The sequence below is a fragment of the Ovis aries genome, chromosome 1 (genome assembly GCF_016772045.2).
Source record: "Ovis aries strain OAR_USU_Benz2616 breed Rambouillet chromosome 1, ARS-UI_Ramb_v3.0, whole genome shotgun sequence".
In the NCBI taxonomy this organism is placed as follows: domain Eukaryota; kingdom Metazoa; phylum Chordata; class Mammalia; order Artiodactyla; family Bovidae; genus Ovis; species Ovis aries.
Window position 1 is genome coordinate 240,076,893 of NC_056054.1, and position 25,931 is coordinate 240,102,823.

The 25,931-nt window shown below is 40.9% G+C and overlaps 1 protein-coding gene across 1 annotated transcript in view; it reads right to left on the bottom strand.

Annotated features, from left to right (window-relative positions):
• Window positions 1–633: 633 nt before the first annotated feature.
• Window positions 634–25,931, bottom strand: part of CPB1 (carboxypeptidase B1) — a 45,691-nt gene continuing 20,393 nt past the window's right edge. The window contains exons 7-11 of the mRNA XM_004003272.6: window positions 24,016–24,126; window positions 23,839–23,929; window positions 22,484–22,686; window positions 9,139–9,223; window positions 634–7,420 (exon numbers count right to left, since the gene is read on the bottom strand). Of these exons, the coding sequence (XP_004003321.1) occupies window positions 7,233–7,420; window positions 9,139–9,223; window positions 22,484–22,686; window positions 23,839–23,929; window positions 24,016–24,126 (678 nt within the window). The 3' untranslated portion in view covers window positions 634–7,232. The remainder of the gene's footprint in view (window positions 7,421–9,138; window positions 9,224–22,483; window positions 22,687–23,838; window positions 23,930–24,015; window positions 24,127–25,931) is intronic.

The window sequence follows — 25,931 nt, forward strand, 5'->3', positions numbered from 1 at the left end:
CCCCATTTTAGGGAAGTTTTCAACTATTATCTCCTCAAGGATTTTCTCATGATCTTTCTTTCTGTCTTCTTCTTCTGGGACTCCTATAATTCGAATGTTGGAGCGTTTCATATTGTCCTGGAGGTCTCTGAGATTGTCCTCGTTTCTTTTAATTCGTTTTTCTTGTTTCCTCTCTGATTCATTTATTTCTACCATTCTATCTTCTATTTCACTAATCCTATCTTCTGCCTCCGTTATTCTACTATTTGTTGCCTCCAGAGTGTTTCTGATCTCATTTATTGTGTTATTCGTTATATTTTGACTCTTTTTATTTCTTCTAGGTCCTTGTTAAACCTTTCTTGCATCTTCTCAATCCTTGTCTCTAGGCTGTTTATCTGTGTTTCCATTTTGATTTCAAGATTTTGGATCATTTTCACTATCAATATTCGGAATTCCTTCTCCGGTAGATTCCCTACTTCTTCCTCTTTTGTTTGATTTGGTGGGCAACTCTCCTGTTCCTTTACCTGCTGAGTATTCCTCTGTCTCTTCATCTTGGTTATATTGCTGCGTTTGGGGTGGCCTTTTATATTCTGATAATTTGTGGAGTTCTCTTTATTATGGAGCTTCCTCACTTTGGGTGGGGTTCTATCAGTGGCTTGTCAAGGTTTCCTGGTTAGGGAGGCTTGTGTTGGAGTTTTGGTGGGTGGAGCTGGGTTTCTTCTCTCTGGAGTGCAGTGGAGTGACCCGTAATGGGTTATGAGACATCAAAGGTTTTGGGATAATTTTGAGCTGCCTGTATATTGAGGCTCAGGGGAGTGTTCCTGTGTTGCTGGAGAATTTGCGTGGTATGTCTTGTTTTGGAACTTGTTGGCCCTTGGGTGGAGCTTGGTTTCAGTGTAGGTATGAAGGCTTTTGATGAGCTCCTATTGCTTAATGTTCCCTGAATTCAAGAGTTCTCTAATGTTTTCAGGCTTTGGGTTTAAGCTTCCTGCTTCTGGTTTTCAGTTTTATTTTCACAGTAGCCTCTAGACTTCTCCATCTATACAGCACCGATGATAAAACATCTAGGTTAAAGATGAAAAGTTTCTCCACCTTGAGGGACACTCAGAGAGGTTCACTAAGTTACAAGGAGAAGAGAAGATGGAGGGGTAGTTAGAGGTAACTGGAATGAGATGCGGTGAGATCAAGAGAGGAGAGAGCAAGCTAGCCAGTAGTCACTTCCTTATGTGCGCTCTATAGTCTGGACCGCTCAGAGGAATTTACAGAGTTATACGGGGAAGAGGAGAGGGAGAAAGTAGACAGAGGTGACCAGGAGGATAAGAGAGAGGAATGAGTAGGAGAGAGACAAATCCTGCCAGTAACCAGTTCCTTAGGTGTTCTCTACTGTCTGGAACACACATAGATTCACAGAGTTGGATAGAGAAGAGATGGGGGAGAAAAGAGACAGAGGCCACCTGGTGGAGAAAAAGGAGAGGCCAGAGGAGGAGAGAGTGGACAAGCCAGTAATCTCGCTCTCAGGTAAACTTGGGTAGTGAAGTTTGGGTTTTTAAATGTACAAAATTAACAACAAAGATTAAAAATCTGGAGTACAGGTTGGATTTTCAAAGATACAATATTAAAGAAAAGCAGAAGGAAAAAGGAAGAAAGAAAAAAAAAGTTATTAAAAAACAAACAAACAAAAAAACAAAACAAAACAAAACACCAACAACCATCCAAAGAGTATATATGGTGTTTGCCTTAAAAAAAAAAAAAAAAAAAGTCTTTTTTTTTTTTTTAAAAAAATAGTAATACTAGGTTATAGAAATAAAAATTAGAGGAGAAATAGAAGACTTAACAATTAAAAAAAAGCTCGGAAAAAAAAGCAAAAAAAAAGCAAAAGGCAAAAAAAAGAATGATTTTAAAAATATTAAAAAATTAAAAATATATCTTGCTTTTCTCTGATGTTATGGGCCTTGTGGGCTCACTTCCAAGGTGGTTCCCTCTGTTTAACTTCTTCTGTTTGCTGGTTTTTAGGCTCACTAGTTCAGTCGCGCTGTGGGGAGGGGGGATGCTGCAAACAAATAGCACTGTCGTGTGCACACAGTATCTCTGCCCCGCTTGACCTGTCCTTCCTCGCGGCGCACAAACCGCTCCGGCTCTACGATGCTCAGCCGGGAACTGTCTGGGGCCGGCCCTAGGCTGCGTGCACTTCCCCGGTCCAAGCCGCTCAGGTTCGGCCCTCAGGCAGCCCTCAGAGGCACAAATGCGGCTGGGACTGCGCTTTGTGCCCTTCCCAGGTCCGAGTAGCTCAGGAGTTTGGCGAGCGCAACCGCCGCGGCTTGTCACCTTTTCCGCCGCTGCCGCTCAGCTCTCTGGGTGGACCGCTGGCGCACCCCGTGAGGCAGACTGTGACTGTCCAGCACCCCCAGAAGTCTTAGCAAAGGAGCCTGCTTGCAGTTAGGTAAGTAAAGTCTCTCCGGGTCTGCAATTGCCCCTTTCCAGTCCTTACGGCTCTGGCTGCCTGTCCCTGGCGGGGAATGGTCTGCAGCCGGCTTTTTCCGTTCCGTCCTTTGTTCTGTGCTGGGTCCTGGCGGTGTCTTATGTTCGAGCTTTTCGCGTGGTAGCTATCCCACAGTCTGGTTTGCTAGCCCAAGTTAGATCGTTCTGGTGGAGCGTGGGGCGTTCCTGCCCGATTCTTACAAAGCACTGCAGCCCGCGCCTCCCGCGCGTCCCTGCCCTGCCCCCACTTCCCAATGGCGGATGCAGGCGTCTGTGCTGCTTTTCCGCTGGGGGAGTTACTGGTGGGCTTGTAATCTCTTGGTTTTAATTATTTATCTATTTTTCCTTCCTGTTATGTTGCCCTCTGTGTTTCCAAGGCTCGCCACAGACTCGGCAGGGAGAGTGTTTCCTGGTGTTTGGAAACCTCTCTTCTTAAAATTCCCTTCCCGGGACGGGCTTCCCTTCCCGGGACGGAGCTCCCTCCCCACCTCCTTTGTCTCCTTTTTCGTCTTTTATATTTTTTCCTACCTGTTTTTGAAGACAATGGTCTGCTTTTTTGGTTGCCTGATGTCCTCTGCCAGCCTACAGAAGTTGTTTTGTGGATTTTGCTCGGCGTTGAAATGTTCTTTTGAGGAATTTGTGAGGGAGAACGTGATCTTCCCGTCCTATTCCTCCGCCATCTTTCCCTCCCTACATTATTATATTTTAAAATTTGAAATTTGCACAGTATGCTTGTTCCTTGGGCGAAAACCTATGACAAACCTAGACAGAGTATTAAAAAGTAGAGACATCACTTTGCTGACAAAAGTCCATGTAGTCCCAGTCATGGTTTTTCCAGTAGTCATATATGGATGTGAGAATTAGACTATAAAGAAGGCTGAGTGATGAAGGATTGATACTTTTGAATTGCGGTGCTGGAGAAAACTCTTGAGAGTCCGTTGGGCAGCAAGGAGTTCAAACCAGTCAATCCTAAAAGAAATCAGCCCTGAATATTCATTGGAAGGATTGATGCTGAAGTTCCAATATTTTGGTCACCTGATGAGAAAAGCTGATTCACTGGAAAAGACTTTGCTGCTAGGAAAGATTGAGGGCAAGAGAAGGGGGCAGCAGAGGATGAGATGGTTGAATAGCATCACTGACTCAATGGACATGAGTTTGGGCAAACTCTGAGAGATAGTGAAGGACAGGGAAGCCTGGTGTGCTGCAGTCCATGGGGTTGCAAATAGTCAGACACGACTGAGTGACTGAACAATGACAACAATACTCTGCATTATTAGCATGTTCAGTTTTAATTCTGGAAAATTTCAAGTCATATTTGATGTACAAGTCAAAGAGTTATTTTTTCCTCTTTTATTTTAGGCCCAGCTGGTTCAGTCAGGGTCCCTGGCACCTTTTTATTTCACTTCCAATTTACTTTCCACACTGTAGCCTGACTGGTGTTTTTTAATAACCCAAAACTCTGATCATGTCATTTACAATTTAACATCTTCAATGGCTTCTCATTGTTCTCTTAAAATTTTTATTTATATTTTTAATTTTTGGCCATGCTCTGTGGCATGTGGGTTCTTAGCGCTCCAACCAGGGATTGAACCCACGTACCTGCACTGGAAGCATGAATTCAACCACTGGACCACCAGGATAGTCACTTATTGCTCTTTTTTAATTGAATGAAAGATTCTTTAAATTCTACACTGTTTTACAGGTTTCAGAAGTTTCACACACATGGTTTCATATCATCCCATAATAACCCCCTTTTCCTCCTACACTTATATTACCCCTCCCCGCTCCCCTCTCCCTGCTGCTGCTGCTGCCGCTGCTGCCGTGTCACTTCAGTCGTGTCTGACTCTGTGCAACCTCATAGACGGCAGCCCACTAGGCTTCCCTGTCCCTGGGATTCTCCAGGCAAGAACACTGGAGTGGGTTGCCATTTCCTTCTCCAATGCATGAAAGTGAAAAGGGAAAGTGAAGTCGCTCAGTTGTGTCCGACTCTAGCGACCCCATGGACTGCAGCCTACCAGGCTCCTCTGTCCATGGGATTTTCCAGCAAGAGTGCTGGAGTGGGGTGCCATTGCCTTCTCTGCCTCTCCCCACTAGTAACCACTAGTGTGTTCTCTGTTGTGAGAACAAACTTACCTTCTTTTTTGTTTTATTCACTAGTTTGTTGTATTTTTTCATTTATTTTTTATATAAGTGATATTGTACAGTATTTGTCTTTCTCTGTCTGACTTATTTCACTTAGCATAATGCCCTCCATATCTACCATGTGGTACAAATGGCAACATTTCATTAATGTTTATGAATGAGCTCTATTCTGTTGTATATATGAACCACATCTTTATTTTTCTGTCTGTTGACGGACACTTAGGTTGCTACAGTGTATTGGCAACTGTAAATAGTATTGCTGTGAACACGGAGGTGGCATGTATCATTTCACATTAGTGTTTATATTTGGATATGTACCCAGGGATGGAATTGCTGGGTCATATGGTAGTTCAATTTTTAGTTTTTTGAGAAACGTCCATACTGTTTTCCACAGTGGCTGCGCCAGCGTGCATTCCCACCAACAGTGGAGGAGTGTTCCCTATTCTCCACATTCTTGCCAACATTTGTTTTTTGTGTTCTTTTTGATGTTAGCCATTCTAATACGTGTGAGGTAATATCTCATTGTTTTCATTTGCATTTCCCTGATGATTAGCGATGTTGAGCATCTTTTAATGTTTCTCTTGGCTGTCTGCATTTCCTCTTTGGAGAAATGCCTGTTTCATTCTTCTGCCCATTTTTAACCCGTTTGTTCATTTTTTTGTTGTTGAGTTTTACATATATTTGGTATTAGTCCCTCATCAGTCAAATGATGTGCAAATATCTTCCCCCATTCATTGGGTTGTCTTTTTTTGTTGTTGATGATGGTTTTCTTTGCTGTGCAAAAGCTTTTAAGCTTAGTTAGGTCCCATTTGTTCCTTTTTTCTTTACTTATTTATCTATGGCAAAGGAGGCAAGAATATACAATGCAGAAAAGACAGTCTTTTCAATAAATGGTCCTGGGAGAACTGGACAGCTACTTGTAAAAGAATGAAATTTGAGCATTCTCTAAAAACATATACAAAAATAAACTCAAGATGAATTAAAGACCCAAGTGTAAGACTGGAAGCTGTAAAACTCCTAGAGGAAATCATAGATGCACTCTTTGACCAAATTGCAGCAGTATTTTTTGGATCCATCTTCTAAGGATCCAAAATGCTTTTCTTTATTCTTAGACCAGTGTCCTAAACCCTTAACCTGACCTCTGAACCTGCCTGATATGATCCCCAACTCCCTCCTCAGCCCTTACACCTGCCCCATCTTCCCTCAGTTCTGAGTTCCACCTTTTGTGGCTTTCTTCTTATAGCTTCTGCATAGTTAATAGCGCCTGGAAGTGGTACTCCGTTCATCCAGATAATTGTTCTTCAGTTTTCAGCGCTTCCTGAGATTTCTCCTCTACTTCAGATCAGTGATATAAATTAAATCACTAGCTATTACATAATAGTTCAGTTCAGTCGTTCAGTCGTCTCTGACTCTTTGCGACCCCATGAACCACAGCACTCCAGGCCTCCCTGTCCATCACCAATTCCTGGAGTCCACGCAAACCCATGTCCATTGAGTTGGTGATGTCATCCAACCATCTCATCCTCTGTCATCCCCTTCTCCTCCTGCCCTCAACCTTTCCCAGTATCAGAGTCTTTTCAAAAGATTCAGCTCTTTGCATCAGGTGGCCAAAGTATTGGAGTTTCAGCTTCAACATCTGTCCTTCCAGTGAACACCCAAGACTGATCTCTTTTAGGATGGACTGGTTGAATCTCCTTGCAGTCCAAGGGACTCTTAAGAGTCTTCTCCAACACCACAGTTCAAAAGCATCAATTCTTCGGCACTCAGCTTTCTTTATAGTCCAACTCTCACATCCATACATGACCACTGGAAAAACCATAGCCTTAACTAGATGGAACTTTGTTGGCAAAGTAATGTCTCTGCTTTTTAATATGCTCTCTAGATTGGTCATAACTTTCCTTCCAAGGAGCAAGCGTCTTTTAATTTCATGGCTGCAGTCACCATCTGCAGTGATTTTGGAGCCCAGAAAAATAAAGTGTGACACTGTTTCCACTGTTTCCCCGTCTATTTGCCATGAAGTACCATGATCTTAGTTTACATAATAAGTTAAATCATTATTTGTTTCATGTCTGTCATCTCAAATGGCCTGTACAACCATTGAGGGCAGACATGTGTTCTTTCTTTTTCGTTGCTTGGTCCTCAGTTGCTTAGCAAAGTACTGGCATGTAGTAAACAGCTCAGAAAATAACTTGAATGAGCTGACGTGAAAGCTAAACTGTGATGGGACCATCTCATCTATACCATATCTTACAGTCCTAAATTTCTCCTACTTCTTCCTCATCAGCCTGCCACTATAGCCTGGACATCTCTGCAATCTGCCGTGATTGTCAGTACCCCAGCGAATTCGACTCCTTGTAGGCTGACCTACATCATTGGTTGTGCACAGCTTGCTTAGTCCTTTGTTCATATCTTTTCCCCTCAAAGAAGCAGACAGTCTGTCAGGTTTTTCAGTTATCCTGATTCACTTTTATTATGATCAATATTAAAGATCCAAGTAGCTTAACAGACCCAGAAGCTTAAAAGAAAGATGAGGATCTGGAAAAAAAAAAAAAATCCAGGCCCACAAAAGTAGGAATTCAGGATAGAAGAGAAAGAGAACAAATATTCAAAAATCAAGCTGTTAGTAATCTAGCTCAGTACAGATGTTCCAGGACATAGCTGGTAACGTATTTGATGGCCAGCATTGTCTCCTCACAGGTTGGCTGGATCTGGGATTCAGGGAGGACAAAGCCATATCTGCCTTTATCCCGGAGTTCAAATGTGAAGGAATATTTGATTCCTTGGTCATAAGCCCAGTCATCAGAGCCCCCAGCAGCTGGATCTGAAATGAGCAAATCAAAGGGGAGAAAACAATTTAAATCTAGGAAGGAGATTTAAAATCATGTCAAAAAAAAAAATAAAATCATGCCAGCTTTCTTTTATAATTACAAATGTTTCATTGCACAAAATAGTACAGGTAGGGAAATTTTCTAGTCACCAAGATCACAAAAGCTATGGGGGCTGTTTTAAAGATTAGTCCAATCTTATCTCTTGGGAAGACTACCTCTTAGCTCTACATGGTAATAGTGATGTGTTTAATACTTCAGGATGTAATCAGTTATATATATATATACTCAGTGTGCTTCTATGCTGTGGTAAACTCTCACATAGTTTGTGACTTGTTTACAACATATGTATAGTTCCTGGGAAAATAATGTGTATCTCCTAGAAAAAGAAGGGAAACTGCATGATGACTGGTGAGAGGGGAGGACTCTGAGCCTCACTGAAACTGTACTGAACGATGGAACTGGAGCAGCTCAAGGGCAGAGCTGGGTCTTCATTTTTGTTTCTTTGGCATCTAGCATATGGCTTGGCATGGATAGGACATTCACTCAATTACTCATTCAGTGACAGTTATGGTGTCATTCATTTATTCAGTCACTTGTTCATTCATTCATTCAGTCCACAGTTGTAGAGTTTTCATTGAGCAGCAGGCCATGTGCTCAACTTTGGAAATACTAGGACAAAGGAAAACATGGCCCCTGCCCTCCAAGGGCTTATGGTATAACGGAAAAAGAAATCTCATTGAACTGGCCTGAATAAAACTTCTATGAAGTTCACAGTATGTGAATAGATGAGTTATTTCTAATGGAACTCCCTTAAGAAAATAGTATACCCCATCTGACACAGAGAAGTTTAATGAAGGACAAGAATACAGAAAACTGTATTCTACATGACGCTTAAAAAAAAAAAAAAACACCGCTCATGATTGGAGCGTCTCCAACTGCATTGAAGGCCATGGATGGTGAAGCTGGCCATTTTCTCCCTTATATTTCTGGTCCCTTAAGGCCTGGGGCAGAAAAAAATCATGCAAAGGCAAATATATGTAGAAATTGGAAATGGAACCTGCAGTATGTTCCTTCTCAGTGAAATCAAACTGTAGCACCCAAGGCCCTGGGGTCCAGCCTATAACTAACTCTTTTGCCATTTGCTTGCGCCCCATGAAAACAGCTTAAGCCTGAAGTAGCCTGAAACTTCAGTCTGTTTAGCCAAGAAAACCTTTCCCCTATTGCTTTTCCCCACCAATTGTCCTTCCAGATAAAGCTTCTGTGTCATCGTCCTGGGAAACCGTCCTGATACTGTGGGGTGGGTTGGCTAGTCTTGGGGTGTGCTCTGTTCTCGTACATCCTTCTGTCTCAGCACTATGCACCTGTATGGCCATGAACTCTTCCTGCTTCCCTGCTGTGGGCTCTTGGAAGATGGCTCTGGTCTCCCTCCTTCCCTTTTCCTTCCCTCTTGCCCTCTCTCTGTCCTGCCTTCCTTTCTCCACCGGCACCTCTTGAGGACTTGGCATGGGGGCAGATGCTCAGTAGATGTTTACAGAGAGAAGATGAGTTGAAAGGGATATTCCCTGCCCCCTTTTGTCTTCTAAACAGAAAACTGATTACATGTGTTATAAAACATTCACTCTCAGGCAAAAGTCACATGCTTTAAATGATAGAAAGGAAAGACTCTGGGGACCATCTGTTGCCTTTGCATGGCTCTGAAGCTGAGACTTACAGATCGTTGAAGCTCCTGGGCCATAGGTGTACGCGGTGCCATGCAGTGTGGCCAGTTCTTTCACAGCACCTTTAGCTAGGGTGTTCTGCAAAAGAGCCAGTGGTATATGAGTGAAGAAATAAAGTGCATGCTGACAATCAGACCCCTGTCCCTTATTTCTAAGACGTCGAAGACATGTAAGTCATAATTCGGGTTAGTGTCTTAATCTTATTCAGTGCCCAGCCCCATTTTGCAGTGAATTTAGTCACACAATCCAAGTGATTCTGGTAGAAGGATGTCTTCCCTAACACCCTCCCCAAGCACCCAGGCTGAGCTTCCCTTGTCTCATACACAGAGTGTGTCATATTGTGTCAGTACCATTAGCTGCCCTCTAAGTTCTCAGTGACTTTTCCTGTTATTTATCTCAGTGTTCCCAGGGCCTAGTGCAGGCTGTGTTACTCAGTGGCTGTGTGTACATGCTAAGTCACTTCAGTCGTATCTGACCCTATGGACTGTAGCGCAATAGGCTCCTCTGTTCATGGGATTCTCCAGGCAAGAATACTAGAGTCAGCTGCTGTGCCCTCCTCCAAGGGATCTTCCTGACCCAGACATTGAACCTTTGTCTCTTATGCCTCCTGCATTGGCAGGCAGGTTCTTTACCACTAGTGCCACCTGGGAAGCCCACTTCGTGGTTACTCAATAACAATATTTTTGAAACTCTGAGGATGATGAGCACTCTTCCTACCACATTATTTGAGAATTAGGTACTTACATTTATTTTAAATCATTGTTGGAGTAAAATTTGGGTGTTAGTCGCTCAGTCATGTCTGACTCTTTGTGGCCCCATGGAGTATAGCCTGCCAGGCTCCCCTGTTCATGGGATTCTCCAGGCAAGAATACTAGAGTGGGTTGCCATTTCCTTCTCCAGGGGATCTTCCCGACCCAGGGATTAAACCTGGGTCTCCTGCCTTGTAGGCAGACGCTTTAACCTCTGAGCCACCAGAGTGGACAATTCCAAGGAGGAGTGTAGTTCCAGCGTTGGAGATTTTTTTAGAGTGAAAAATTAGAGCACCCTTATTTTATTTCAAAATGCAGAACATTTCAGTTCTAGATTTAAGAAAAGTAGTAAGTACTATGGAGAAGGTGATGGCACCCCACTCCAGTACTCTTGCCTGGAAAATCCCATGGACGGAGGAGCCTGGTGGGCTACAGTCCATGGGGTCGTGAAGAATCAGACACGACTGAGCGATTTCACTTTCACTTTTCTCTTTCATGCATTGGAGAAGGAAATGGCAACCCACTCCAGTATTCTTGCCTGGAGAATCCCAGGGATGGGGAGCCTGTGGGCTGCCGTCTATGAGGTTGCACAGAGTTGGACACGACTGAAGCGACTTAGCAGCAGCAGCAGCAGCAGCAGCAGTAAGTACTAATTTATTTATTTCTTCTTAAAAGCAGCATCATCCTAAGTTGCCCTCTTGGCCCCTACACTCAGTTCCTCAGGGAGAAGGGCTCTGCCTGCAGCTCCTTCCTATGCTCTAAAGTCTCCAGTGTGCACTGAATCACTTGAAAAGCAAGGCTTGACTTGGCTGTCTGGAGAATACAGATTGGTGAATCTGATTGTTTACTGCAGGAGAATTAGACATTATTCATTCTGGCTATGAAACTAGCTGTATTTCACACTTTGGCAACATAATTGTCTTGTACATATGCCTGAAAAACTGTGAGGTTTTTGATGACATCAGAATAATTCCATTTTTTAAAAATAGGAACTTCCCTTACTCCTTGCTCTAATATTAAAACCAGTTTAGTAAAGTCTTAAGTTAAATTGATGAGGGCATGACTGTAAGACTTTAAGAATTTCAGCTCCCAAAGCATGCATGCTTCACCAACCAAGTGGTAAATTTGAAAATTTACGAGGAATGATAAATCATGATCTCAAGCCTGATTTTCTGGTCTGATCCACTGAAATGATGCAATCAGTTTCTTGGAACTAACATATTATTCTTAGAGTTTTGAGACAGAAACTTGAACTCGAATTTCAGGGTTTCACTTCCCCATTTTCCAAACTGGTAAAATAATATATGCTTTCTCATACTGTGTGGAATCTTCCCTGTTGTGATCTAAAGGTACTGTTTCTGTTGTTTAATCTTATTCTAACTAGCATACTAGGGTTGGGTCTTCTCTCCATCACGTAGTATAGGGTCTATTGCCAATTGAAATCGGAATACTCTGTAAACATTGCACAATACTCAGAATACATTGAAAACCATCTTTTAGAGATGTGAAACATGGTGAGGTACTAGGTTTTTTTTTGCTAGATAAACAGCATATGGTGGGTTAGTCTCTAAGTTGTGTCCGACTCTTGTGACCCCATGGACTGTAGCCTGCCAGGCTCCTCTGTCTATGGGGATTCTCCAGGCAAGAATACTGGAGTGGGCTGCCATTTTCTTCTCCAGGCGATCTTCCCAACTCAGGCACTGAACCTGGGTTTCCTACATTGTGGACTTCCCTAGTGGCTCAGACTTTAAAGCGTCTGTTTACAATGTGAGAGACCTGGGTTTGATCCCTGGGTTGGGAAGATTCCCTGGAGAAGGAAATGGCAACCCACTCCAGTACTTCTTGCCTTGAAAATTCCATGGATGGAGGAGCTTGGTGCAGGCTACTATCCATGGGGTTGCAAAGAATCGGGCATGACTGAGCGACTTCACTTTCCTACATTGTAGGCAGATTCTTTACCGAATGAGTTACAAGGGAAGCCCTAGATAAATAGCATATTTCCTACAATTCTACAGTTTCCTTAACTTTTGATTCAACCAAGGAAATTTCTATTATTTATTTTTCTGTAAGGCAGAACCTCTGATCTTAAAGAACTCCTATTCCTTCTCTAGCTGCCTTCCTCAGGCTTTTCTTCTCTTCTGCTTTCCAACCCCACCTTAAGCCATGAATTCTTTTAGTTAGTAGAAATAAGATTCCAATAAGTTGCAGGCATGTAATGTACAGCATTGTGACTATAGATAGCAGGACTTCACTGAATACATGAAGATGGCTATGAGAGCAGAGCTTTAGTGTTCTCACTGTAGCAACAAAATGACAATTATGTGAGATAGAGAGTATGTAAATTAATTAAACATTGTGCAGTATTTATATTTTCAAATGATCACATTGTACACCTTAAATTTATTTTATCTCCATAAATCTGGAATAAAGGAAATTCTTTACGATTAGTTCCAAATGTGAAAAGTTATGATAACTTTAGGCGATTTAAGACAAGATCATTGTCATTATTTCTTGACCTCCTGCATGTCAGATGACCTTCAAAGTCTCTCTGTATTTTTATTGGTATAATGTAATATTTGAGTTATCTGGCAAAATCGAAGAGGCTTACTTGTGATCTGTTATCTCTTTTGATTTATCAACTTATCCATTTAGTCATAACTACCATTGCTGCTGCTAAGTTGATTCAGTCGTGTCTGACTCTGTGTGACCCCATAGACGGCAGTCCACCAGGTTCCCCCGTCCCTGGGATTCTCCAGGCAAGAACACTGGAGTGGGTTGCCATTTCCTTCTCCAATGCATGAAAGTGAAAAACGAAAGTGAAGTCGCTCAGTCGTCTGACTTTTCATGACCCCACGGTCTGTAGCCTACCAGGCTCCTCCATCCATGGGATTTCCCAGGCAAGAGTATTGGAGTGGGGTGCCATTGCTTTCTCCAGTCATAACTACCATTAGGACCACATAAAAATGTTTGGTTTCCTTTCCTCGAAGCAATAACCAAGTGCTATCTAAGCCGTCAGACACAAATTTGCAAACAGTTGCTTTGCCTTCGATGCTGAAACAATACCTAAGATTGATGTTAACTTAAAACAGCTGTTATTTCGCTCTTGTCACTGGTGCCCATTAAAGGAACATTTAGTTTGTGTCTCAGACTTGGCTTTCCTTGTCCTCAGTTGCTCTCTCATCTTGATATCTACCTCCTCACTCACCTTCTGACCATCCCCTCATCACCGCATCCTTGAATGGCTCTCTCATCTTCTCTCATGAAGTCTGTCCATGTATCACTTGCCATGCATCCCCACCTTCTTTCCAAGCCGAGTCACCCTGAACTGCTTTCATACTGTTTCCTGCCTCTCCTTAGCTCCATGACTTTGGGTGTCCTTCTCCCCTTGTAGGAATCCTCTTTTTGTTCACAAGGGGAATTGCTATTGTTCTTCCAAATTTAGTCTAAATGTCACCTTCTTTGCAAAGCTGCGCCTCTTCTTTGTGAGGGCTCACATGTCCATCAGAGTTCCTATCACTCTGTGCTGTCATCATTTGTTTTCACCTCTGTTTGTCCTCTAGTGGAGCTTTTGGTGGGGTGGTGGTGGGGGAGAGGATTCTTTGCTGTTCGTTTTAGATGCTTAGCAGAGTGCATAACACCCAGCACATGGTTGCTTGATTGATTCTCTTCCCAGGGCTTCAGGTGGGCATGGTCTGATTGGGGGTGCAGAGTGCAGAGAGAGCTCTACAGAGGCTGGACTGTGACCCCTGCCCCTCCCCCCAACCTGGGTGGAGATTAAGGATGCTTGTGGGGAGAGTGGTGGTACCATGTAGTGGTGGTTGATGGGTTAGCATATTTAGACATTGACCTCTGCTATGCACTTAGCTTATTGCCTTTCATAAAACAAGTAGAGTCTGTGGACCCTTTCTTTCAGCCCCTCTAAGGCCAAGAGACAAAAAAGTCAGAACAGACATTAATCAACCAAAATGTCATATTTTAAATTCCAGCTATGGTAACAAAAATCTCTGGAATCAGTGTGAGTCTTTTCTTTTGAAGAGTTCAAATACTTTCACAAATGTTATTCATTTATCTTCCCAACATTATCTGTCCACATTTCATCAACACAGAATTTTCTAGCAGAATGGAATGCCATATGGGGCAGCATGCTTGGTGAGAATGTTCCAACCAAACTGGATGACTGACCCCTGCCTATCAGGAATGGTAGAGAGAGAGGTGATTCCTGTATTTGCTAATATATTGGAGAAGGTAACTCCTTTTCCTTGTACGTTTCTGTAAAAAGGGACTAAGACAGCTGACAGAAGTCCAGCAGAAACAATAGTATATCAGAGACCATGACTCATATCTTGAAACTCTAATTAGTGACACTTTCTATATAACCTGTTATTTAACAGAGACCTTACATCCTCAGTGGGTTCAAAATAAGAACTAACATTTACATAAAACCTTAGACTTTACAAAGAGCTCTTGCTAAGAGCTAGATATTTTTATCCCCATTTTACAGATAAAAGAACTGAAACTCAGAGAGGATAAAAGAACTTGCCCAAGGGCACGCAGCCCTGTAAGTGGCTGACTTGAGCTGGGTTCTTCTTGCTTTAAATCCTGTGCTCTTTTTCACTTCTCCTTGTGGCCTTGGAATACTTCAAAAGAAGTGTTGCTCGAGCTGGTTTTACCAATTGTAAAGAACAGAAGGAAGCTAAATATAAACCAGTCTGAGAGAAAACTTTGCTTTCAGTCAAGGCCAAACACGGCCAGCCTTTATTAAACCTTAGTTAGGCGTTTCCTAGCACATCTTATGCATGCTTTCTTTTGTCACTTGTCTTCTTAAAAAGAGGCCTTGGTCATAGAGCAAAAGACAGAGAGTCTAAAATGTCACATCTAACTCAAAGCCCAAGAGACAAAGGGCCAGCTCCTGTGACATCTCCCGAGGCTCTGAGCTCCAGGAGGCTGGTGAGATGAACAAGGCGAGGGTGATCTTTTTCAGTGACTTGCACGTGATCAGGAAGCCCCTGTCTCACGACTGTGCTCCTGGTCCTTACTGCAACCTCTAGTGCACAGCCAGTGTCCTGGCAGCGGGGGCTGCCTCTTCTAATCTTGCCCTGGCCCGTTCTTACAGTACAAGAAAGCAAAAGCCCCGCCCTGGCAGTGGGGTATACACCATTGCAGAGGAGATTTGCTTCAGAACTTTGTTTCTAACTTCAAGTCCTGAGTTTAACCATCCCTCTGGGTGAATACGTGTGATAATGGAAACATCAAAATGATCTGTGGCTGCAGTTTCCTTCCTTCTGTGCTGTGATCCTGGGTAACTTACACCAAAGGACCAGTGAGGAATTGAACTTTTGTAATTTTGGTGCAAAGGGAGAAACCCCCAGGGCCTACTAAGGCAGGGACTGAGGAGAAAGCCTATGGGACTTGAAAAAACAAATATGTTTCTGAGAAAAAGGAAGAGCGTAAACAAGTGCAGGCTCTGACTGCAAAGCCTTGAGGTGGCGGGGGCGGGGGGCGGGGGGAGATAAGGAGTAGCAAAGGGTTTGCTTTAGGAGAGAGGAGACTGTCTATCTTGGCAGACCCCATGGGGAGCGTGGCAATGCTTTCACTGATGTAAACTAAATTCTTTCTGTGGCTGATCTGAATATGTGTTTTTTAGCTCTTTAGAATTCAAGTAAAATGTGAAGCATGAGTCAGCTGAAGCTGCAAAGCCCAGAATTTTTCTTCTTTTTGATGGCAGTGGTGCTTCTTCCAAATAAATGCTGTATAATGGGGATGTACTGTCTTGCACTTGAGCTTTGTAGAAAATTGTGAACTGTGTGTGTGGAGTGTAAGATCCTGTGAAAGCCAGGGACTTTGGCCAGGAATGAGACTTCTCATCTTTGCTTAAAGTGGAGTTTCTCAACCTTGGTGCTTTTGACAGGTGGGCTGGGTCATCCTGTGTGTGGGGGCTGAACTGTTTGTTCATTGTAGGGGGTTGATCAGCCTCCCCTGGCCTCTCTCCACTGCATGCCAGGAGCGCTCCCACAGTTAAAACACTCAACCTCCCCCTCCCCCCTGCCCCCACCCACCCAGTCAACATTGCCAGATGTCTTCTGGGGAAAGGGAAGGAAGCAAAAATCAGCTTAAAGTCAGAAAAAAGATGCAATTATGTTAATGAAGAAAGTATTATAGAGAAAAAGAATGAAAAAGAAGACAACTGGTTTTCAAGATGCTCTGAATGCCTTATTTTGTTTTCCTCTCCTGACCATAGTACAAGTGCCTTTTTAGTACTGCTGTTAGGTCACTTCTGCTAGAAGAATACTTTGCTTCCAGGGTGGCTATAACCAAAGGCATGTTACCCAGTTACATTTAAATTTCAGATAAACAATGAATGTGTTTCCAGTAAAGTCTGTCCCATGCACTATTTGGAACATACTTAAACACTTAAAAATTATTTGTTGTTTATCTCAAATCAGATCTAACTAGGAGTCCTATATTTGACCTGGCAGTTCTGTTTATCAGGTCACCAGCTCCAGGGCCTGCTGTGTGACACAGGGTTCATTCTGACATCTAGGTCCCTCTATAGTTTGGTTACCTCCCTCCCACTCTTCTTTCCAGAAAACACTCATAACAGGCTGACCCCTGTCTATTCCCTTTTTATGGCAGGAACCATGGTTTCTGCTGAGTACTTAATAGGTGCTCAGTAGAATTTCTGGCAGTTGCCTTATGGGTCACCAGACCCTGGAGGAGAATTTTAACAGGCCAAGAAGCCACTTTAAAGATGGTAATTTAGCAGTTGTCTCCCCAGTCAAAGAAATTCTGCAGTTGTCATTTAAAATTCTTTTGTCTTATAAGTGAGATTAGAAATTTTGAGAAAGCTCCTGAAGCAAATGTGTGCTTCAAGTCCTATCTGCCTTGACTGCTGGCAGCTGGCCTGACAGACGGGCTCTGACCCTGTTACTCTTGCTGTTAGGCAGGGACATGGTGACAGCTGTGATAGAGCATTCTCATGACCCTGTAATTGCCCATCTCCTAATCACAATATTTCTTCCCTCTGATATTTATGTTTATCTCTAATCATAGTTTTGATTTATGGTCACATGCTTGAGTGGAACAGTGGGTTTCTATCTTGGTGGCTCATTAACTTAAACTTTAATGAAGAGGTAGTGAGGTGTCACTGGGCTAGATGGTATTAGAGTTTAGAAATGGATTTCCATCTTTTGGTCAAGGTCAATAATTTTCCAGAAATTATTAGCCTGTCATATCTCTCCTGGTTTATGTATGTATATCCATGAAGGGATAGGCCATGATCATAAAGACTGGGCCCTGAGAAGCCGGGGTTCTTAGTTGGCCAGTGTACTTAGCAGTGTCCAGGGTTAGAAGTAACAATAGTTTATTTGTGGCATAAAAGACTGTATTTAATGAAAGGTCTTTTACAAACTGGCTTTATGGAGCACCAGCATAGTACAAATCTGTGTGTGTGTGTGTGTGTGTGTGTGTGTTTGGGAATTGGGACAGTCTAGAGAATTCTTCTGTGTCCGATAGTGCCATGCCCAAGGCTGCCTCTATTACTGGTCTGAGCTCAGCTAAGCCTTTATTGTCTAAGCTGGAAAATGAGAAAGCAGAACCAGAGACATTTCAAGATTCCCACTTGTGAAGTTCTGTTCCTGCTTTTGAATTTAGAAGTAGTATTATAGTAATAATTGTTAACAGTGCCATGTAGCTCTGTTTGAGAGGAAAGTAGACCAAAGATTGTGAGACTCTCTATGCTTAATAAATAGAAGGATATGGATTGGTTTGGGAGCCTTTTAAATTATGTCTCTTAGTTTTTATTTTCTCTGATGATAAAAAGGTCATATAACTCAATATTTCATTACCCTTTAGAATTTTGGAGCTGTAAGTCTAATCTTTTCTGAGTCTTAAAACTTCACTTGAAAATAGTGATAGATATATATTGAACTCAATACTGAGATTGGACAGTTTACGAAGCCACTTGAAAACTCACAGTACATCTTGTATTAAAAAAAAAAATTATAGTGTGTGTAAAAGCAGTTTGCTGTAAGGAGAGCATATGCATGTAAGATGCACTTATGTTTCCTCAAACTTTTTATTCTTCTGCTGGAGATATATTTTTTGGTACCCTTTGTAATCCATGCTGTTACTTCTGTACTTTTATTTCATTGGTCTTTTGCTTTCTTATCTCTGCCTTTTCCCCCCCGAGGGTTGTTCTATGATATGAGTAACTGTCATGTAATCCCCATGTAAGATCTTTCAGAAACGCAGCCATATACATTTTTATCACAACTCTGTATATAAAGGGATTGCTGCTTATGGTATGTTCTAACTTTGGACTGAAACTGCTAATGTTTCTGTCTAGAATAATTTCCTTCTGGTTATTTCATTGAATCATTTTTTTTTTTTTTGCTACAGATATGATCTTATAAGTTTTAGATGTATAAAGAAAAAGAATCATATATATGCTAAAATCTGTATGACAGAATCTGCTTTGCATTGCTTTAAGAAAATCTGAGTTATCTAAAATGTAGTGTGGTACCAAAAATTCATTTTATTAATCTTTTACATCTAGTCAAGGCTATGGTTTTTCCTGTGGTCATGTATGGATGTGAGAGTTGGACTGTGAAGAAAGCTGAATGCTGAAGAATAGATGCTTTTGAAATGTGGTGTTGGAGAAGACTCTTGAGAGTCCCTTGGACTGCAAGGAGATCCAACCAGTCCATTCTGAAGGAGATCAGCCCTGGGATTTCTTTGGAAGGAATGATGCTAAAGCTGAAACTCCAGTATTTTGGCCACCTCATGCGAAGAGTTAACTCATTGGAAAAGACTCTGTTGCTGGGAGGGATTAGGGGCAGGAGGAGAAGGGGACGACCGAGGGTGAGACGGCTGGATGGCATCACGGACTCGATGGACATGAATCTGAGGGAACTCCGGGAGATGGTGATGGACAGGGAGGCCTGGCGTGCTGCGATTCATGGGGTTGCAAAGAGTCGGACATGACTGAGCGAATGAACTGAACTGAACTGAACTGATCTTTTGTTCTCTAATAGTGGGGTCATATTTTTCCAATTGAGAATTAATACAGATGCACTAGATTTGGGTGGAACATTCATCTTTCTAGGTCAAGACTTTTACTTAAAAAAAATTGATATATTTATTATAAATAAAAACAATGCAAAAGCCAGTATCTTTCTTATTTAGAGACTTTAATTCTCATTTGGCTATATATATGTTTGTAATAACACTGTAGTTATAAGTTGTTCTAGCAAAATGTTCTTGGAAAGTAAGTAAATTGGATTGATACAAAATAAGAAAAAGACTGAAAGGATTTCTGATTAACTATTAAAATGATTTACATTATTTTGGGGTGCCAGATCCCAAATGAATCAAATAATCAAATAATATGAATCTCAGATTTTACTGATGGTAACGGAGTATATTGCTAATATACTATATATTGTATATTGACAATATACAAGGCTGTACATTGTTACGCTCCTTACTTAACTTATATGCAGAGTGCATCATGAGAAATGCTGGGCTGGATGAAGCACAAGCTGAAATCAATATTGCTAGGAGAAAAATCAATAACCTCAGATATGCAGATGACACCACCCTATGGCAGAAAGTGAAGAAGGACTAAAGAGCCTCTTGATGAAAGTGAAAGAGGAGAGTGAAAAAGTTGGCTTAAAACTCAACATTCAGAAAGCTAAGATCATGGCATCTGGTCCCATCACTTCATGGCAAATAGATGGGAAAACAATGGAAACAGTGACAGATTTTATTTTTTGGAGCTCCAAAATCACTGCAAATGGTGACTACAGCCATGAAATTAAAAGATGCTTATTCCTTGGAAGAAAAGTTACAACCAAGCTAGACAGAATATTAAAAAGCAGAGACATTACTTTACTAACAAAGGTCCATCTAGTCAAGGCTATGGTTTTTCCAGTGGTCATGTATGGATGTGAGAGTTGGACCATAAAGAAAGCTAAGCCCTGAAGAATTGATGCTTTTGAACTGTGGTGTTGGAGAAGACTCTTGAGAGTCCCTTGGACTGCAAGGAGATCCAACCTGTCCATCCTAAAGGAAATAAGCCCCGAATATTCATTAGAAGGACTGATACTGAAGCTGAAACTCCAATATTTGGCCACCTGATGTGAAAAACTGACACACTGGAAAACACCCTGATGCTGGGAAAGATTGAAGGCAGGAGAAGGAGACGACAGAGCATGAGATGGTTGGATGGCATCATCGACACTATGGACGTAAGTTTAAGTAAGCTCCAGGAGTTGGTGAGGGACAGGGAGGCCTGGCATGCTGCAGTCCGTGGGGCTGCAAAGAATCGGACATGATTGAGTGACTGAACTGAACTGAACTGATTTAAGATGCTAGGCAGAAGTTTAGTCATAGAAAAAAAAAACTGTTGGAAATTTACTTTTAAATCAATCTATGTGATATAAGTGCAAATAAGTTTTGTATCTTATCATGCTAAATATGCATGCATGCATGCATCTTATCACATATCTTATCATGCTCTAAAAAATATAGGAAATAGCATGTCCTTTTCCTTGAATTTATTAGATTTGTGACTATACATATAAACCATCCAAGGTTAGATTATTTTGTAGTTTGTGTTTTCTTTTTGAGAATTCATTATGAATATTTTACTTTTGTATAGTTCTGTTTCACTTCTGTAGAATTTAAAAACAATCTTGAGGGATATAATTTCTAGTATGTATTTTTTTTTTTATTGCCTCTCTTTCCTTGATTTTAAACGGAGAAGTGATTCTTAGAGAAAAGTATCAGTGGATCACAATCTCTGGAGGGATGTAGCAAGAATTTTTCTTGAGATTCTAACGGTAGAACTAACTTGATTCTTTTTCTAAAGGACAATTTATAGACTTTTAGAGCAGTCCAGACACTAGGTTTTTATTGTATGGAGCCAGTGGGGCAAGAAAGTTTTCATCACTAAAAGAGTTTAAACTTACTCCTCAAATAAGAAGTATGCAGCATTGTGAAGCAGTTCCATTCCAAAGAACACTTTAAGCTTTTCTGTTAATATTAGTCTTTCAGTGTTTATATATTTAAAACTAGTTATTAAGCAAACTGGATATATTAGCTATTGTTACATTTAATGTGGTTTATAATTTTAATTTTAATATTTTATTTAGTAACTCATTAGTGCTTAGTTTTTATGGCTTTGCCTTTTTCTCTTTTGGTGTGGTACAGTTTAAACATATTCACATGAATTAAACAAGCAACGTACCCCCACTTCCTCTCCTCTGGTGGCCAGAAATCTAGGACTGAAATGAGGAGCTAACCACAGTCATCTCTGGGACAGCAGGCCTGTGAGCACCCACTGTTGAGAATACTCACAGACTGAGCATTATTGGAAAACTGAGATATTTAATGGTTCCAACTAATGATGTTCTCCTTTGTTTTTTGGCTACAGATAGGGAAAATGGGAAGCTTTTTGAAAAATAGCACTTCTTTCTTTCTTTCTTTTTTTTTTTAAAAAGAAAAGGACCTGGCTAACTATTAGCTATCAGTTTTCTAAGAGGTTGAGTTATTTTTCTGGTTCCTCTTCACAAGATATTTACAGCATTACATATTTTATTTGGCCTCTGAAAGACCAAATCTGAAAGTACAAAACAATAATTTCCAGTTGATTAAGTTTTGGGTCTTTGAATTTTTGCATTTAGGTAAGCCAAATATCTATGTTATTTTCTAAGTGAAATAGTTTATTTTTTGGCGTAAGTCAAATGCTTTAAATCTTATACTTGTTCTTTTAGATTATTGGTTCCAACTTCTAATAGTCAGATGTTCATAATTTAAAAAAAGTTGTTGAAGGATTCACATATGCTTATTTTTTTAAACAATTATGCGGATATACTATATTTAACATGAATATTATAAAACTCATTATTTAACTTTTCACATGGTTGTATCTCGACTCTCCAACAAGATTGCTAATTTTTAAGGCAAGGATACTTAATTTTTTCTCATATCTAGTAAAGACCTATTCACATCATTTGTTCACTGATTGATTTACATCTGTGTCTCACCTAATCCAACAGTGAAATGGGCATTTTAGGATCTTATCACTTAGCTCAACATCAACCAGTGATCAACCTGGTGGATTGCAGTCCTTGGGGTCACAAAGAGTCGGGCACGACTTAGCGACTAACACACACACACATACTCTGTCTATGCATGTCAAATCCAGTTCGAGACAGCTTGATAACAGTAACTTTCTGATGAAGATTATGTATGAAGTGAAGGAACTTTGTTGATTACCCCAGATGCATCTGAAATCATCATATGTGTCAGCGTTGTGGTGAAGCAGGAGGAAGTGGAACTCTTATTGTTTGGAAGATTAGTGAATGAACCATATGTTGGGGATCATTCTCTGCATGAGAATCATATTTCTTCTAGCCAGTATATCTAGCCAATTTTAGATTCCTTGTAAATCTGTTTTGCTTTTGTTACCAAAGATCAACCATGGACCTTCCAGAAATTGTATAATTTTTTCCCCCAGGAATAGAAAAAAAAAAAAAACCAAAAAACTCAATAGCAAAATACTGGATCTACCACCACGATGACTTACCAGCTCAACGTTGTTCTTGGGGAGTTTGTAAGCATAGGAGTAAGGATAGAGCATCATCTGAGAGTAAGAGTGGATTGTCAGATATGCTTTGATGGAAGAGAGGTGGTTGCGGATGAAATTAGCCACAGCCTTGGTCTCTTTTTCAGACTCTGCAGCAGATCCACAGTAAGTTTCAGCACAGGGGTTGTTAGAGGCTCCAATACCTGGAAAAACATGATGCTGTTAATGGCAAGTGGTCATCCACTGATGTTCCTACAGGGCGTGTTTCAAAATTTCAAACTACAGTGTTAGAGAGTTAAAAAAATAAGTTGTTTTGACAACTGTTTTTATAATCATCCCATATATGTATACATTATAAAGTATATATACTTTTAGTCACAAGATTATGGTGCTTTTAAGCTAACAGGGTAAAAAGTTGCATGTGGAATCACCAATATGTCCCTGTGTGCATGTGTGTGTGCGCTCAGTATTGTCTGATTGGAACCCGTGGACTGTAGCCCACCAGGCTCCTCTGTCCATGGAATTTCCCAGGGAAGAATACTGGAGTGGGTTGCTAGCTCTTCCTCCTTGGGACCTTCCAGTTAGGGATCAAACCCCATCTCTTGCATCTCCTGCATTGACAGGCAGACTGTTTACCACTGGTGCCACCTGGGAAACCCTAATGTCCCTCAGTTCAGTTCAGTTGCTCAGTTTGCGACCCCATTAATTGCAGCATGCCAGGCCTCCCTGTCCATCACCAACTCCCAGAGTTCACTCAAACTCAAGTCCATCAAGTTGGTGATGCCATCCAGCCATCTCATCCTCTGTCGTCCCCTTCTCCTCCTGCTCCCGAACCCTCCCAGCATCTGAGTCTTTTGCAATGAGTCAACTCTTCGCATGAGGTGGCCAAAGTTTTGTAGTTTCAGCTAATATCCCTGTGTAGTACTAAATGATGAAATCAGTAGAGTATAAGAAAACTAATAAGTAGGGGACAAATACCTATGAGAAGTTTCTGTGTTACTGTAATCATTTACTGAGAGTTGAATCACAAAATTATAATTCTATCACATTTTTGTTTAAATAATTATTTAATGATGATTTCCTCCAGGTTGTATATCCCACAAATAGTAGGATTATGTCTGGTTTGTTCAGTCTTATGTTTCCAGCATCTAACACAGCTGGGAACACAATAGAATAGGCAATGCATCTTTATTCACTGAATATATAAACTGTTTATTGTCTGTGCTTTTAGAAACCTGGAACTTGAAAGTATAAAATTTTATAGTTTTTCTTGTTTTTGACACTGTTGTGTTTTTCTGTTATTTTACTTCCTATGCTTTTCATGATGCAAGTGAAATGGTCAGCCTGATACTTACTGCACCAACCGGCATCAAAATTTCTGTTGAGGTCTGTGCCAGTGCAAGTAGTTCCAGCATTGGTGGAGCGGGTCTTTCTCCACATTCGGTTCTGAAAGTGCAGTGTATGGTTAGGACAAGTACAACAGAATGGCTAATTTAAATTTTATCAGCCCCTCTTAGTATTGGTTCTTATACCGTGGTCCAGGTGTAGATGTAGCCATCAATATTGACCACAGGCAAGACATAAAAGTCTAGCTTGTCGAGAAATTCTGTCATGTGGATCTCCCTTCCATAGGTCCGAACAGCCTGTGTACAAATTACAAAGCAGAATTTTATGGAAAATGGTATGCATTATGCACTGAAATTTACATAGACTGGACAAATGTTGACTCTGATAACAAAAGTGGTTACCCTTTTTGAGATAGAGATTATTAATATTAATAAAAAGAAAATAGCAAAGTATTACTAATAGTTTTGTTTAAAAAAGTTTCAGATTCTCTAAGTACTCTTTTATCCACACATAACTCATTTAGATATTATTTTTATTTCAACTTTTTAAAGATGGACAAATTGTAATAAAATAAAAACTTTTAAAGAACATAAATGCTTATTTCCTTTGAAATAGTAACTGTAATAAATTTTTTTCAAAGTTTGTAGGATATGAGAGTAAGGCCTATTCCTAGTAAGGAATGTCTGTGATGGCTTTGCATGTTGCTTATACTATCATCTAAAAATTTGTTTGATTTTGATGAGACTTCTTGTAGACGGTCTCACTAGAGGAAGCGTCTGAAATGGAAGAAGAATGAAAAGGCCTCCTCCCACTGTGAAGAGAGATCACTCTGATGGGTTTCGGAGAGGCTCTCACTAAGTCTCCAAATTGCATGATGATGGAAGTCTTCTTATTACTCCACTTTCTTGAGAAAGGAGCTCTGTTAAGGGTCTAGCTCTTCCTGCTAAGTGATGTGGACACTTACGTATGAATAAATGAGCTTATACTGATTTATTATATTCTCTTAGTCACAGTTCCTCAGCCCCAGGATCATACGAAATTTACCTTCAGCTCTTCCCTAGGCTTGCTTGAATAGATTTAAAAACATTTAAGACTTCTATGTAATAATGGTTTTTAAATATTCTTTGTGGCTCTATGCATGTCTGTTTATTCAAATAATGATGAAGCATGTGCTTTTTAGGTTGGAGGAGGTATAAAGAATGTTTTGTTGGTAGTCTATGATTGGAGGTAACCAAAGTAATGATGAAAGTTCTTTCTCCTAGAGAACAGATGGTGAGTGTGCCTGCTAAATTGTTTCAGTTGTGTCTGACTCTTTGCAACCCTGTGGACAGTAGTCTGCCAGGTTCCTTTGTCCATGAGATTCTTCAGGCAAGAATACTGGGGTGGGTTGCCATGCCCTCCTCTGGGGGATCTTCCTAACCCAGGGGTTGAACCCATGTTTCTTGCATCTCCTGCATTGGTAGGCAGATTCTTTGCTGCTAGTGCCACCTGGGAAGTCCCGTAGATGGTGCAATAACTCACTGAAATTAAATGGTGCCAATCAGACACATAACATGTCTAGAAACCAAGAACCTAATGAATAGATACAGAAAATGCTTTACACAAAAGAAAGTATATTGTATATAATAATATTCTTATATTTTTAAAGTACTTCAATATTTTATATGTAACTTTACTTTTGAGATAATTTTAGAAAGTTATAGAAGAGTTGCAAGTATAGGGAGTTCTCATATACCCTTCACCCAGGTTCCCAAATGTTACCATCTTACATAACCATGGTACAATGATCAAAGTGAAGCAATTAATAATGGCTCAGACGGTAAAGCATCTGCCTACAATGCGGGAGACCCGGGTTCAATCCCTAGGTCGGGAAGATCCCTTGGAGAAGGAAACGGCAACCCACTCCAGTATTCTTGCCTGGAAAATCCCATGGATGGAGGAGCCTGGTAGAATACAGTCCAGACAGAATACAGTCTGTGGGGTCGCAAAGAGTCAGACACGACTGAGCGACTTCACTTTCTTTCACTATAAACTATAGACTTTAATTCAGATTTCACTATATTTTTTTTCACTAATGCCCCTTTTCTATTTTAGGATCCAA